We start from the raw sequence: 16,288 nt of genomic DNA, 5'->3' as shown, positions 1-16,288 counted from the left end.
TGCCGGGGGGGGGGGGGTTCTGATGTCCCAGGCGCTGGATCAGGAAGGGCGTTGAATTTGCACTATTTGCGTTCGAAATTATGGGGCGGGGGAAGAACAAAATTGAGCAAATGGGTTAGTTCAGCAATGAAGTGATTGGGTGAGTGAGCATATGAGTCACTGAGTGAGCAAATGAGTCAATGAGTGAGCAAATGAGTCAATGAGTGAGCAAATGAGTCAGTTGATGAGCAACTAAGCTAGACTATGAATGAGCAAGTGAGGAAATGAGTGAGTGAATAAATAATCAAGTGGCCAAGTGGGTGAGTTAGTGTGTGAGCAAGGTAATGGTTCAGTCAGCAAGGGAGTGGGAGAGAGAGACTGCAAAACCAGCTTGTTTTTAGAGCTATTTCGCTCTCACTTTTATTCACTCACTCTGTACCTCGCTCATTCACTCACTATATAGGTAGCTCATTTTATCACTCACTCCCTATGTAGCTCATTTTGTCACTCACTCACCAGGTATATCATATCACTCACTCACTAGGTCGCTCATTCACTGACTCCCTCACTCGGTCGTTGCTTGCTCACTTATTTGTTCAATCACTAGCTCACTCACTCGTGTCGATTTGTTTTCGGTGACTTTTGCCGGGGGGGGGGGGAATTTTCCATAAATCACCAAAATGGGTACCCGGTTGACAGAGTAAATTTTCGTTCCTGCAGTTGTGACCGTGCATATTTATCAGCAGATACAATTTCCTTGATCAAAATAGACTTTACTAGGCGCAGAAGCACAAAGCTCGTGTTTTAGATTGTTACATGCATTTAAGAAATGCCATGAATGGTGAACGTAAAAAATAACGAAATTCATCTGCTGTTTGCAATCTTACCTGCGTGTACGACGAGGTAAGCTGAGGTTGTTTTGCAACCGGCAATGTTGGTAGCTGTGCAGGTATACTTGCCGCTATCTTCCGGGAAAGCTTCTGGTATGCACAGCGAGCAGAGTCCTTCTTGGAAAGTCAGTTGATATTCTTCGGAGGCTGTTATCTGCTCGTGGTCCTTGAACCATTTGATGGTAGGCGGCGGAGTTCCTTCTGCGATGCACTGGAGGATAACTTTGCCTTTTTTGGGGGCTTTCATATCCGTCAAAACCTAATATTCATGGGAAGAAACGGGATAATACTAAGGTTTTTCCGAAAGTAGTGTTTTTTAAGTATGCGGTCGTTTTTTCATAGTGTTTAGGTTTCTGAAGTTCCTTTATTACAAATCATGCAGTTTATATCCCACATTCTTTATTCAGTTCCAGGTGACTTAAAACAATATTCGTTTTCTCTACACTCTCTCTCAGCGGCATTCACGAGATATCTTCCGTAATTTGATGGTTTGACTTTCGGCAATTACGAGGCATCTCTCCTCCTTAAAACCCTATTACAGTCAAACCTCGTTACTGCGTCACCCGGTTAACACGTCACTCCGCTTACCGGGTCACTTTTTGAAACTCCCAATTGGAATTGGCACAGCTATGGCTTACTCCGCTTAACGAGTCACTCCGCTTACCAAGTCATATTTTTGCTCTCCCAAGAGTGACTCATTAACGAGGTTTGACTGTATTTCGGCAATGAAGAGCCCAGATGCTTTGTAGTTTTTCTCTTCCTATAAGGACATGCTTTCTATTCCCCCCCCCCCCCCGAACCTGTAGATCAACTGCCAGTAAGCGGCCGTGACTTGCTGTCACGGTCCTGGGTTCGAATCCGAGGGAGGATATAGATAAGATATTTTCCCCTAACGAACTTGAGGCGACCACCGATAGACAGCGCCTTCATTTCCAAACTGTCTCATTAATGGCAGTAAATTGCAATATAGCAATATGGCCAGAGTTGATGTTTGGCGAAGTAGTAAGCGGAGATAGCTTTTGTTCATATTTGATGGAGAGAGAGAGACGATGTTTGAAATTAATACCTTTTTCTTCCTTCCCTTCTGGGGTGTATGCCAATTGGAAGAATTTCAGGAATATGTGTACAATATAAATATAACAGAGAAGATGAGAGAGTATTTCTCTTCCTCAGTTTATTGTTCTGGGAGTTGAGTGGGGGAGACTATCACTTGCACAAAAATGAAGAAAAAGTCTTCTTGAAAAAACGTATTATTTTAAAGAGCATTTGGTTATTCCACTGTCCACCCACTGCGCCAGCTATAATGCGGGTCAATAAAATTTATAAAAGCGCGGAGAAGGCTAATAATATTAAAGCCTTTTACAATATACGTATTTTAAATAGGCTAACAGTGTTCCCTCAACCTGGTAAAATTGACGAATTCTACTGGCTGAATTGTAGTGTTATTCTGTTTCAGATAAGTACTGCAATGTTATAGTAAATCAAACAAGGAACGTATTTTGCGGTGCTCAATTATGGGTGATGAGAGGAAGATTCATTTTGGGTTAGCTGTGCTTCTCAGATTTTCAATTTTGGCGTTGAATGACTAAATTTAAAATACAAATACAAAATCAGAAACAAAAACAGGCAAATTGGCCAACAAGGTGGCTGGGAAAAATAAAGGAAAATGAACAATAAAAGATTAACCCAATAAAAAATAAAAATATGGTTGTCATAGCCTAAATACAGCTGCCCAATAATAATAAGCGAGAACAAAAAGTAACAAAACAATCAAATAATCTACCCATAGAAATATGGTTGGCAGCAGTGGACGTTGCAGTTAGTATACGTTGAATCCCTTTGAAAATACATTTGCGAATGTAAACATCCAAAAAACGGAAACAGGAAAAAAAACTCTGTTGTAGGTTTCATTATTTATGAAGTGTGAGATAAATTTGATTTCCTTTAAATTTCATTTATGGTGTTTTGACGCCGTTTTCGGTAATTGTATATAAATTTCTAAAAATCCTATTCACGAACAACTACTACTAAACCAGACATGCACCTTGGCTATATTCCTCTACGGAACTTCTAACGAATTGGTACATGTTGGAAAGTGTCTGTGTACGTATAGTGAACCTTCCGTGAAGTTTGCTTCTGTGTAATGCTTGTTATGTGTAGTGCTGCCACCTGCAATCAATTTTTTAAACTATAATTTTTTTCTCAACTCGGTGAGTGAAGTGTAATGAATGAATGATTATACCGTTGTTGCTCTCTGCGGCGAGATTTTTTAACGGGAAGATCGACTCGCATTCGCGCCTCGAAGTTGGGAACCGCAGAAAACCAACTTCTGCCGACCACTACTGCGGCGACGGTGGGGTTTCAACCAACACTGAATCAACTGATGAACAGCTGTATTGTATAATTCGCGGTAGTGCTACCCACCGTAAGGAATATACAATAAAATCCCTTATAACGGAAACCCCCTCAGATGCGATCATCCCTCTTTTACAGATAAATAATAATTTCCCCTTGTATGATAGAATTATGCTTTTCAAACCCCTGACTAACGGTCACCATTCTTTTACGTACGATTTATTTTTGTGTTGACCGCAAAAGAGAGGTTTTACTGCATGAGGTTAAAAATGAATGAGATAGATGTGGTCAAGAGCTTCTCCAATAAACAAATTTTGATGATATATATATTTCTTCAAAACTCATCAACATAAAATTACCTAAACACATTCATGTATTTGAACTTCTTAATTCTTAATTTCAAATAATAAATCGGTTTCATGAAAAAAATGAATAAAAAAAAAAACTGTTGAAAAATATAACAGACGTTTTGCACACATAACGCCATTGCATCCACTACTACTTACCAGAATACAGGGTGTCCCATCAATTCGAAAATAGTTTAAAAATTCATAAAAATTGGAAGAACTGATGTATTGTATTTTAATGTTTTTTGGTGGTTCGCACGAAGGGGAATTTTTTTTTTTATGGTGAAGAAAAAAGAATAGTTTAAGTTCTTTCCGATCGAGGGTGAAAAAACTTCTTCAATCTCTTCTGTGTCCGAAGACATTGAAGAAAAGCGATGATTCGCATTACGAGCAAACATTTTGAGTTTTGTTTATTCATTGTCGCGTTATCACAAATGAGCTGATGGTTTTTTGCTTTGTCTCATCCACAAACATCTTCCCTACAGTCTTCGGTCAGCGTGCCTCACTCTAAAAATGAACGCCTGTGCGAGCGTGACAGTTTAAGATACGAAACTAGATGTCGCATTGTAAAATTTTTTTTCAAAAATTCTGCTTGGCCAGGAGCTGACGGTAGTCAAGCTGATTGGCCCACAGTGTATGCAACAGCGAGAGCTTATAGATGGGATCGCGTAAACGGATCTCTATGGTCGTAAAGCTTAAAATGGCTATTCGTGGCTGAGTTAAAATTCGTGAATGTCAACATCACAATGAAACCTTATGTAAGCGCCAGTAACAGGAAAATTCAGAGATGAGTTGTTGATCGTAAACCTTGCGCTTTATAGGACTCTGATTTGCATATTTGCAGTAAATTCCTTTCGTGCAGCACCCTCTGTCGACACAATTTACACTATTTTTTTCTATATTAAAAAAAAATCCTCTTTGTGAGAATAATTTTTTCGCAAACCGCATTCAAATTTACCGATTCTTTTAATTTTTTATGAGTTTTTAAACTATTTATGAATTCATGGGACACCCTGTAGATGTACTCGTAAATATCTCTCTGGGGAATTTCTAATGAATTGGTACATGCTGGAATGTGTTGGGTGTGTATACGCGGGATCCTAACGTATTCATGTTGTTAGAGTTATGCTCTTTTTCCGTATTGCACTGGTGCTGTTATCTGCCTTCCATATTTTGAGGTGAAAATGACAAATGTCCGAATTTTCATATTGTGTAAGTATCGTGTTGCAGACCTCGTTGCTCTCAATGAAAGGGGCACAGTAGTCCAGGTCGATAAGATACTCGCTTGAAGTACCAAAGGATGTTTAGAGGTGTCGCGAGTTCGATATCCGGTTCGTTCTTGTCAGAAACATTTCCTGTCACAGGGGTACAACTGAAACGGCGATATAACCGCTGAAAAAAATTGCTACCGCAGGAAGTCCCCCATCGAGGGGTTAGCGCTTGATGAGTATAAAAACAAGCCTGCCGTTCGAAATCGGCAATAAGTTGTAGGTCCCGGTCTAAAATTAGCCCTCGTGTGCATAAAATGACCGCGGGGCGACAAAAATGATCAATGATCTCGCTGAAAGGCATCGGTTTCTTATAAGAATAATTGTATTTGCGTATTAGGAGATGGATCTGAGACCAGAATGATTGAAAATTTTCATTCTCGAGAGTTTTTCCGCAGCTGTTGATGAAAAAACACCAAGCGCGATATTGAAATTTATTAACCCTTTAAGCTACATTGACGGGATATCTTGCCTTCCCAAAAGTTTCTTATTTCAGCATTGACAAGCCCAGATATTTTGAAAGTTGATTTCTCAATGGAACACTTTATCCAACACCTATTAGTTTGAATCTGCTTTTCTATCTTTCTTTCAAATCGAGCACAACTGAGGTCTATCGCCATCTATGGTCAATTCACGACCGAGTGAGTTGTGCCGGAAGTGTGAGTGCGTATCTAGTGTTGTGTTTGATTGCTCAGTTCTGCCATCTATATTTCAGATGTGAAGTGTAATGATTGACGTTTCGGACGCAGAAGAAATGTTCAGGTTCAATCCCTCCTGTCGGGCTGGTTTTTCTCGGCTCTCTATCGACAAATTTGATTTCCATTCTTTATAATTTTTTTTTATGCAAAAAAATAACAAAAAAAACAACCATTCGTGGAATGGTTTTTCGCAAACCGGATACAAATATACCAATTCTCGAAAGCCAATGTAAACCTGACGTGCATCGAGATGTTCATGGACGCTGGGAATGGAAAAAACTGTTTTATAGGATCGCAAAGCTGTTTTTGCTCCGGGCTGCAAAATACTTAAGACCATCCTTGGGTACGTGTATAGTATGTCTGAATTGTGTTACGTGTTCAAAAAGTGTTGTCATCCATATTCCGAATCGGAAGTGAGAAATTGTCAAATGAGGGTAATTTTTTAATATATGTTGTTCACTAAGGAGAGACTTTTTTAAATTATTAGTCATCTCACATTTTCTCGTCAAGTTGGAAAACCGCAAGAAATCGACTTTGGCTGACTGCCACTGTCATTATGACTACAAAGCTATCCTCTTGATGCTGTGACCCAGGGAAGAGAGAGAGAGAGGAAAAGGGTTGAAACACATAACTTGCGCAGATGAAGCTGATATCATGTTTTGAGTGAGGTCAAAGTACAACGGTACAGATTATATTTGCACATGATGGTGGAAAAAAGAAAAATCAAATTCTCATTTATGTGGTTTCATTTCTGACGTTGTGTGTCTTTGCTGAAGGTATTAAAAAATAGCTTTTTATAATGATATTATCGGTTAGTTATGAAAGTAGAACGAAAAAAAGAAAATACAAGTTTTACAAGTTTTATCCATTTTCTACCAATATCAAGCATGCGCATTGACGACAGCAGCTTTGAAACGCTTTACAGAGCATTTGTGCTGACTGCCATCATTGGGACGCTGTGGTCGGCTGAAGTTTGTTTGCCATGGTTTTCCAACTTCTCAGAGGAATGTTTCGATTTTTGCATGTACGGTTTAGTAGTAGTAGTAGCATGTGGACGCCACAACACCAAGGTTCAGTGAGTGCTTAGGCAAGCTGAATTTTAGTAAAAGCAACAACACTTGTAGCTATAGATGGCGTTAGTCGAACGGGTGTTACAGAGTGAAATGTAATGCCTCCTACATCATTCGAAACAGTATCTCAGCAGAAGTTGATTTAATTACACCTCAAATGCTATTAAAGAGATCGAACACCGTTGGAAAGAGATCGAACACCGTTTGGATATCTACAGAGCCATTAGAGCGGGAGGGCTCTGAAGGGAACAAAGGGTGCTCATATTCAACTTTATTAACCGACAAATGAACTTGGGGAGTTAGTTTCCCTCTTCAATGCAACATACATTTATAAGTAATCATGTGCGTTTCTCCCTCACTATAAATCCGTTTACTTTTGGATATCTACGGCCCAGACACCCTACATATTTATTCACTTATATGTCTTACTCTGTTTTAGATGTCCTCACTACCTCTTGAGGTTTAGTCTCTGAACAGTAGCTTACCAGATCGTACCATTTCATAAAAAAAAAACTTGAACGTAACTGTAAAATATCCAGTAACTACACTAAATGCATTCTGTGCAATTAATGCACAGGGTGACCCATAAATTCGTAAATAGTTAAAAAAGTCAGTATATTTGAACGCGGCTTGTGGAAAGTTAGTCTCACGAAGGAGGAGTTTCTTTTTGGTACAAAAATAGTTCACATTTTTGTCGATATGGGGCACTGGAAACCAGTCCGGCAGGAGTGATTTGACCTGGACTTTCCTTCAATCTCTTCTATATCCGAAATGTTCGTAAAGATTCAGCCTGCTATTCGTGGCAAAATAAAAACAACTTCACCAATAGTGCTTTATTCACTGATCTCAACATCACAATACCTTATGTAAGCGTCAGTAACAGGAAAATTCAGAAATGGACTGGTAATCATACACACTGCATTTTGTAGAACTCTGATTTGCACATTTCCAGTGATTTGCTTTCGCGCAGCACCCTCTATCTACAAAAATTGTGAACTTTATTTTTCCGTATCAACCCCCCTCCCGCTTCGTGAGCATAACATTTTTTTCGCAAACCGCATTTAAATATACCAATTCCTTCGATTTTTATGAAATTTGATACTATTCATGAAGTTAAATGGGACACCCTGTATATATGAGCAGTGATTTTTTCATTTTATTTCTATATAGAGAAAAGCCTTTTCAAAAATCTTTATTTGAAAAAAACAAAGCAAAATTATTATAGCAAACAACTGAGCAAAAGAAAAAAAAAGAAAAACACACAAAATAACGCAATAACAATAAAGAATAGTTTTAATGAAGTCTAAAAAACAAATATATTGTTAGATATTGATCCATGCAAAATTCGTGCACAATGTTAATATAACACAAAAAAGGAATGGCTACACATTCACATAACTACATCATGCAGAACAACGGACAAGGGAAGATAAACTAGAGCAGCAATTCCCAACAAATCATTGATTAAAAAAAAACATTACATATAAATATAATGAATGCTTTTTAAACTTAAAGTCTCTGCATTAAAACTATATGTAAATAAAAAAGCTGCCATAGAAACTGTTCTCACATGTTTAAGGTTTCATTTTTGATAAAAAAATTTATGTTATATATAAAAAACTAATATAATTAGACACTCTTAATGATTTTTTATGTCTGACTTGATGTCATTTGAATGATAATTTCATTTTTTTTTTACATTTTAGGATTTAATTAGTCGTTACAACTTCAACTAATTTATATCTGAAATTTAGTTTCTCATCTTGAACAGGAATTTCATTAACAGTGTTGGATTATTAGGAAATGTATCATTGAATTACCTAATGTAATATTTTCCAAGCGTATATTTTATTGTAAAACGTAAAAAAACAGTAATTTTATTTATAAAGTATTATAATATTTCATTAAGTGATTTGATAGAAATTTTGATTGAATGAATGTAATTACGTGTACATCGCATGTGGCCCTGAGGAGGAAAGAAAGATCCGAAATAATTTTTTCTGGGGGTTTATCAACGTCAAATAATCTCTTGAGTTGGATGTAGGTATGGTAACGATATGGCCAGCAAGCCCCCCCCCCCTTTTGTTGCTCAAATAACTACAAATATTTGTATGGTTTTTTTTCTTTGTTTAATCAAGTATATAATTTTCCTACGTGCTATATCTCTTTGAAAAATCAAATTTCTTCAGATCAAGTTCCCAATAAGTTTCCTCAGTACAACAATAATTGAAACTAATTACATTAAGGATCAAATTAGTCTTTTGTAAGATCTTTTATAAGTCAAATTATAATAAAAGTTCATAATGTACTCAATGTAGAAGTGCAAGATTCTTATACCCAGAAAAATAAATATGTGGAAGTACTGCTTACAGAGTATTTATCCATAAAGATTTGAACGAACAAAACAAAAGAAAACATCAGATCTAAAATATCAGTGTAACGATTTTGAATTAGGCACTTATATTAATTTGATTAATTATAATTTTACTTAATTATCATCGCTTTTTTTAACATATTATAAGTTGAAATATCCTGGTTTTTCAATGAGCATTAGTAATTGTGTGAAACGCAATTATATAATTGAATTATGAAAAAGACCAAGTAATTCTTAAAGAAGCAGTTAACATGGAAATCAAAAGAAAAAAAAAATTTTTTTTACTTTTACTTATTATCAATATTTAGCTCTTCTATTTAATAATGATCGATTTTTACATTAAGGGAAATATCAAGTGAAGTGCTTGCTAAAAAAAATCACTTGACATATTATGAAGATGTGAAAAATAAATCCCCTATACAATGATCGAAATTAAAAAAAATATATATATGACCACAAATTGTTGAAGGATTTATCTTCATGTGAAAAACTAATCAGAATTTTCTCATGATCGATTTTGAGAATTATTGAAAAAGTTTTTTTATTTTATATTGCTGCGTCTTTGAAGAATATAAAATGAAGGAAAAAAACTTCTAGCGAAAACAAAAGCGTAGGCAATTTAAATAAATTTTCATACAACATTTTGGTGCAGTTGATTGTGCATTTCGTTCTTTATTTTATAAACACATATGAGAACAGTATACATTTATTAGAAACCCCTTCGTACACCGGTAAAAATTTGAGCATGTCGGGAACACTCCAGGCACACATTGCTGACAGCACTAATAACAAAGCAATGAGACAGCACATTCACCAGTAGAAGTACTTTTCAAGAGATGCATTGAGATATGTGACAATAAAAATTCAGTCTGTTCGGATATGAAGTCTGTGTTTCCTTAAATGGAGTGTTAATTACAGTTTTTGCTAATTGTTCTATTTATATACATACTTTTATTAACGCGATATACTCTCTTCTTCTATTGTGAAAAATATTTTGTCTCAATATATTCTGAATTGTAGGTTGAAGCTTTGAACAAAAGAGGAATTTACAAACAAAATTTTTGACATTATTTCAAAAATTCTGTGTGTACGTTGCAGTTTATATCTGAATCGTGTAATTTACGTTTATAAGCCTCGTGATACTTTTTGTGGAGCACGACGATTATGTGTATGATTTCCAATGAAAATAAAAGTAAACTAGTATTTTTATAAATTATGGTCTTCATCTTTTATAAATATTGAAATGTATTTTATTTTGTATTTTTCTGAAAGGATGTGTATATAGTACGATAAAATACAAGAGAAATGAAGATAAAAAAATGAAGAGATACTTTTTTCAATATCTTTTGACAAAAGCGCTAGTGCTGCTCACTTTTTCTTTCAAATATATATATATATATACAAAAAAAGAATTATTTTAAGAAAAAGGAAAGAAAATTGAATTTTATGAGAATGAAATAGAACCTTATGCAGTGGGTCGCTTTTTTTGTTAATTAATCGTACAAATTAAATTCGTTTTATAGAACAAAGATAGATGTATGAATAGAAAATAAAATGAGCAAATGTAGCAATAACCAATTAACCATCCATCTAAATCAGTTTCCCAAACTTTTCATTCCATCGTCTCCTTCTTCATCAAATTTTTCTTCTCATCGCCCTCCTCCCAAACACAAAGGATACTAAACTCAAAGTTTCTACCGCCTCCCCCTAGACGTTTCTGTCATTCCCTAGGGGGCGATACTGCCCACTTTAGGAAACACTGATCGAAATCAATGTTTCCCAAAAAATGGGCAATATTACTCTCAAGAGAGCGGTAGAAGCTTTGGGTTTAGTATAGGATTCTATGGGTTTATCTTAAGTTGAAGGTGGGGGGGGGGGGGGAATGAAAAGAAAAAAAAAATTCAAAATTTCAAAGAACGGGGGTGGAATAAATAGTTTGATAATGATAATTCTGGGTTCTCTCTCATACAGATAAAATTAAATAAATTTTATCCCGACCTTTTCTCATTTATTATCAAGGCTGGCCCTACTAATCGATCAATATTGTTAACCTCAGTTAAAAAACTTTAGTTGAGCTAATTGACTCGATCAATCCAATTAAAATTTGTATAAAAAGTTTGTAATTTAACTTGATTTTTTTAATGAAACTGATCTGATGTCTTAGAATAATGTACCAATACATAATATTTTACGTAAATGACCGTATTTAAAAACATTTGAATCAATATTTTGATCAAATATTTCGACATGGGGGAAATACAAGTCGATTTAACGAAAACTGATTATTTCAAATTCGAATTGAATTGGATGGGAATTTCGGAAGAAAAGACAAACATTTATTGTCTCCACTTGGGATCTAGTTTCTCCGTATACTTTGAAACATCAGCTCCTCTCCTCACAGGTATATTTGGAAGGAGTTTCTAGGGGATAATCAACTTTGGGAAACCTTGTATGGTGAATCATATTCGCCAGGCCGGGAGAAAAGTATATTTTCATAGCATCAATTAATATTACATAGGTATGAAAAATATGCGATTAAAATTCGATTAAGCAGTCGATCAATCGATTAAAGAGTTTTGATTTACCATTTAAAAATTGCAATCGATTCTCAGCCCTATTTACTATAAATACACATACAATAGAGTACTGAAACCTAAGCAGAATTTAGGAGATAATAATAAAAAACTATACTGATTTTTTTTTTTTTCATTTGGACCAAAGTTCTAATTTTAAAAGCCTAAAATTTGTTTTGAAGATAACTTTTCATAAACTTAAACATACACACTTCTCAATGCATACCCTGAACAAAGCAACTTAAATCGAATCGTTTCTCCGGACTCTCACTTCTCGCTCTGCTTATAAATAATATCGTAAAATTTATTGATTGTATATAAACTCTATTAATAAGCCTCACTCATAAAAAAGTTATTTACAAAACACCCAAACATGTTGGCAACCACTGTTCTAGTAACACTAATAGGATTGATTCAGGCAATCTTCCAGAATGACTCAGTGCCCCTCACCTTGGAAAATACGGGAGGCTTCACTTCGGCTCCAACAACCGGCTCTTCTTCGATCACCACTTCTTTCTTGGGCTTCGGTGAATCACTCTTCGTCTCTTTCTTTATGATAGGTTTCGGTTCGAACGCATTAGTAACTTTACCATCCATAACCTGTGACTTTTCAGTGATGGTCTCAGATTTTTTAGTCGTTATCGTCTCTTCTTTCCTAAAACTACTATAAGACTGAGTGATAGAGCTTTTTGAGGAGTAACCATCGACCATTCTTGGCGCTGAAGTGAGGATACCGGTCTCAGAAAAGGGTATCACTTCAGTGTCTCTGTAATGCGTTATATCGGCGGATTTGAGCACAGCATCATTCTCAAACGGATGAGAAGGTGATGATTTAGATTTTTCTTCGGGTGCCTCGCTCAGTTTTGATGGTTTCCAAACTGGAATACGAGTCACTGACTGTTCCTTATTGGAACCAACAGAAGATGAACTCTCCGTAGATGACATAACTTTTGTTTCAGATTTGCTACTCATGAAGCTGTGTGTTGTTTCTGTCCTCGAGCTAGAAATTATGTTTTCTGCTTTTACAGTTTCTGCCGATTGTTTAGAATCAAACACTACATGCATAGGTGAAGTTCCATTTTGCATCACGTGGGGTATTTTTTCTTTTTCGATAGTCGTCTTGATAGTTGGTTTTTCTTTTTCCTTACTATCCAAATCTTTCTGCTCTGAGAACCTGAGAGATGTCTGTTTCACAAAACTTTCCGTTTGTACAGAAGTTTTAGTCGCACTAGTGATTGGGACTACCTCAGGTTCTTTTACTTTTGTTTCGATGTCTTCTGGAAACTCCACTAAAGGTAGTTCATGGGACTCCTCGATTGGTAAGTCAGTTAAAGATGTGATTTGTTCAATTTTTGGTGTGATCAGTTCGGGTTTAGTCTGTGACCAGACTTTAGAGCACACTGCTGGTATCGGTGGAGGCGATGGTGTTTTCGGCGGTACGGATGAGTCAGGTTTTGCATCAATAACTTGCTTATCGGCGGTGATAGCTGCTGGCACATAGGGCGAAACAGGCGTGGATTGAGCCATAGAAACTTTTGTAAACATCTGTACCAAAAAGAAAGAAAGAAAAACAACGAAAGTTGATTATGAATACGCACCATTTTTGAAAAGCATCCAATTGTATTAGTAATACTTTTCAGTAAAAAAAATCAATTTTCTTTAAGTTGCAACCTTTAATTTTTCCAAATACAGTAAGAACTCGGTATATCTCAGTACACATTTAACCATTTACCAGCCGAATTCAAATTTTGATTTATTTTCTCAATTTTTATCTTCTGTTTCTTCTTTTTCTGATCAATAAGTTTAAGAGATATAGACCAAAAAATTCATGAAAAAAATTATTTTACTGTATGTTTCCTGGATTTACCCATGTCCACAGAAACAATATTAAAATTGAAAAAAAAATTAAATTTTATTCTTCCTTAAAAATAGACGATTTGATAAATTTAAATTTACGACATACATAAATGAATGAAATTTTTTGTTTTGTAAATTAAGTTTGGAATCTCACATCTTCAGGAAAATAAATCAAGTGCTGTCATGAGAGAAAAATATTTTTTTCTAGTTAATAAAACTGATGTGTTTCCAATTAGGAACGTTGGCCGTTAAAAGGTTAATGAAACACAAATACCATCTGTAACCAGGGACGTAAACCCGATCGAATGTCGGAGGAGGCACACGTGGTTTGAGATGGGGGAGAGCGTAATAATCTCTTCTACAGATATTTTGAGTCACTAACCTGTTAAAAGCATTTTAAATAAGCAAAACTTAAGATAGAAAAATAAGGTATTTATTTTCAATATTTCAATTGTTTTTACAAAAGTATTTAAGGGGCGTCATGTCCCCTGAAGTCGATTTTACAGAAATTACTTCAAGAAATATTTTGTTCAATTAAAAATTAAATGCAAAAAATTTCTTGTCAATCGGTTTATTTGTTATTTCAAAATAAAAGAAGTAATGAATTATAGTGTAAATGTTTCCAAGAAAAAACACTTTGAACGAGATTTTCTCATATTGCAGATTTTGAGCCCATCCTCATGATTAAAAACCAAAAAACAAAAATTCTGAAATTTTGCTATTTCAGATGACATCTGTCTATTCGTCTATTCGACATATCACCCCCCCCACCCCACCCCTTCATGTCAGAAGGGCAAATGTGCAATGTCCTTGGAAAAAAATTGGGGTAGGCTGGTGTCATAGACACGGAAGGTGCCCAGACGGGAAGAGATATTAAAACAGAGGTGATATCATTGGATGCACATTTGCCATGTGCATCTGTCGATACCATTGCTTTTGACGTGCGTTAGGTACTTCCTGAGATATGAGCGTTAAAAGAATTCCGTCGCGCAACTTTTTGCGAATGCTCCCAGTATCGTCAGGCGATTTAAAAGACGTATTCACGTCATCAAGAACGTGAGAAATGACGTTCGAATGTTTACTCATGTTATTCTATGGAAATTATTTTTCTCAAATTCAGTAACGTGTTTCAATAGAGATAGATACACATCGTGCTTCTGGCATGGGGGATGGCGACGATATATTAGTAAAATGAATCTCTGATTTAGCAATTGACTAATGGGAAGTATTTTTTAAAAATTGTTGAACTCAGATTTTCGAGGTTTATCTTTTTTTTTTAAACTTTAAAATTTCATAAAATTTTAACGAATGGTCAGATATCCACATTCGAGGTTCATTTTACTAACATATATCAAATAAATATTTATGCAAAATTTCAGAATTTTTGGGGCAGTAATTTTTTTTTAATCTTACAGACGAGCTCCAAAACTGTAGTATGAGAAAATCACATTAGAAGAGTGGGACAAAATATTTTTTGAAGTCATTTTTGCAAAACAGACTTCATGATCGCGACAACCCTTAAAAATATTTTAAATTTTTTATTGTGTTGGGGAGGGGTAGTGGAGCACGGGCCCCCTTATGCCCCTCCCTGCGTACGCCTCTAATGCTAGCGTTATTAGTATAAATTAGGTTTAATCGTTTTTCAGTAACCCCGCTTATGAAGTAATTTTTATTCGGTCCCCAGAGGTGACGTTATACCTAGTTCTGACTGGATAAGAGAAATATTAAGAACTTGATTTCCAAAGGAAAGAAAAGCATGAAAAATACCAACCTCTCTTTTTTGTTGAACTGAAGATATCTCTTGGTAGGTGACTATCTTCTCTTCCTCCGGGCTCCTATCTTCTTCCACGATCAGATCGGCGCTACACTTGGCTTGCCCGGCAGCGTTAGTTGCCAAAACAGTGAAAGTGCCTGAATCTTCTGGAAATGCCTCCCTTATAACCAGCAAATGCTTTTTGCCATCACAAGTGATTCGAAAATCTGGGGAACTTTGTAAGGTGTTATTGTTTCTGTACCACTTGATCTCTGGAGTCGGGATACCACAGACTTCAACTTCCAGATTAATAGATGCTCCAGACTTGAACACTCCCGCTTTCAATGCTTTCAGAAATTTAGGAGGCTCTCTGTGAGCTATGAAAACAACATAATGCATAAAAATATATATTTTAATTCATAATCAAATTTAAGAATATAAAAGATACAGAGTGCACACGTACGCCCCTTTATCCTGGAATTACTCGCTGACGCTTCGATACTGGAAGCATACTTTCAATTAAAAAAATTATCCAAATAATGAGTAGACCTCTCATACTTCATTGCAACTGGTTGTTTAGTGATAGTCATAGAAACCGAGAGACACCCAGGCTCTGTCACACTCGATGATATAAGCACACTGTCCCTGGGGACTCGGGTGCCTCCAGGGAACCTAACCATTTATTGAGCTTGAGAAAGATATATTACATACATGGGCATGTATCATTACGCACATCGCCAGTAAACAAGTGTAAAATTTATGATCGAAAAATTGTGATCAATGTAAATAAATCACAATTGTAAATCACAGGTTATAAATCACGAAATCATCATAATAATCGTAATAATCGAGAATAGTTTTTGATAAATTTTGATCTGCTTCTCTTTAGGGATTTTCATTGAATTAATTACTATCACATCAATGAAAATTGTCAATCTACTGCTGGGTTGATCTAATCGCTGCACCGCGTGGTTTGATTTGGTCCAAAAACATTCGTCAGCAATTGCTGCCTGTATCCAGCCTCTCGATAAGTCCGCGTTTATCATACTATTCTCGACTACTCTGATTCCTCTTCTTCTTCCTCTTCTCTAAATAGATGTATGAGATCTCTGTCTGGGTGTAGT

At 35.8% G+C, this 16,288-nt stretch overlaps 1 protein-coding gene across 6 annotated transcripts in view; it reads right to left on the bottom strand.

Moving 5' to 3' along the window:
• Positions 1-16,288, bottom strand: part of LOC149076942 (uncharacterized) — a 341,983-nt gene that overhangs the window by 230,875 nt on the left and 94,820 nt on the right. For all 6 annotated transcript variants that reach the window (XM_089244666.1, XM_089244668.1, XM_089244665.1 and 3 more), the window contains 3 exons: positions 15,183-15,541; positions 12,005-13,099; positions 867-1,128 (listed from right to left, as the gene is read on the bottom strand). In XM_089244666.1, the coding sequence (XP_089100792.1) occupies positions 867-1,128; positions 12,005-13,099; positions 15,183-15,541 (1,716 nt within the window). The remainder of the gene's footprint in view (positions 1-866; positions 1,129-12,004; positions 13,100-15,182; positions 15,542-16,288) is intronic.

This window comes from Pholcus phalangioides, unplaced genomic scaffold (assembly GCF_987345545.1).
Source record: "Pholcus phalangioides strain wild (caught in Gottingen) unplaced genomic scaffold, Ppha-v1.0 ptg000015l_1, whole genome shotgun sequence".
Classification (NCBI taxonomy): Eukaryota; Metazoa; Arthropoda; class Arachnida; order Araneae; family Pholcidae; genus Pholcus; species Pholcus phalangioides.
This window is presented reverse-complemented; position numbering and strand designations above follow the sequence as displayed.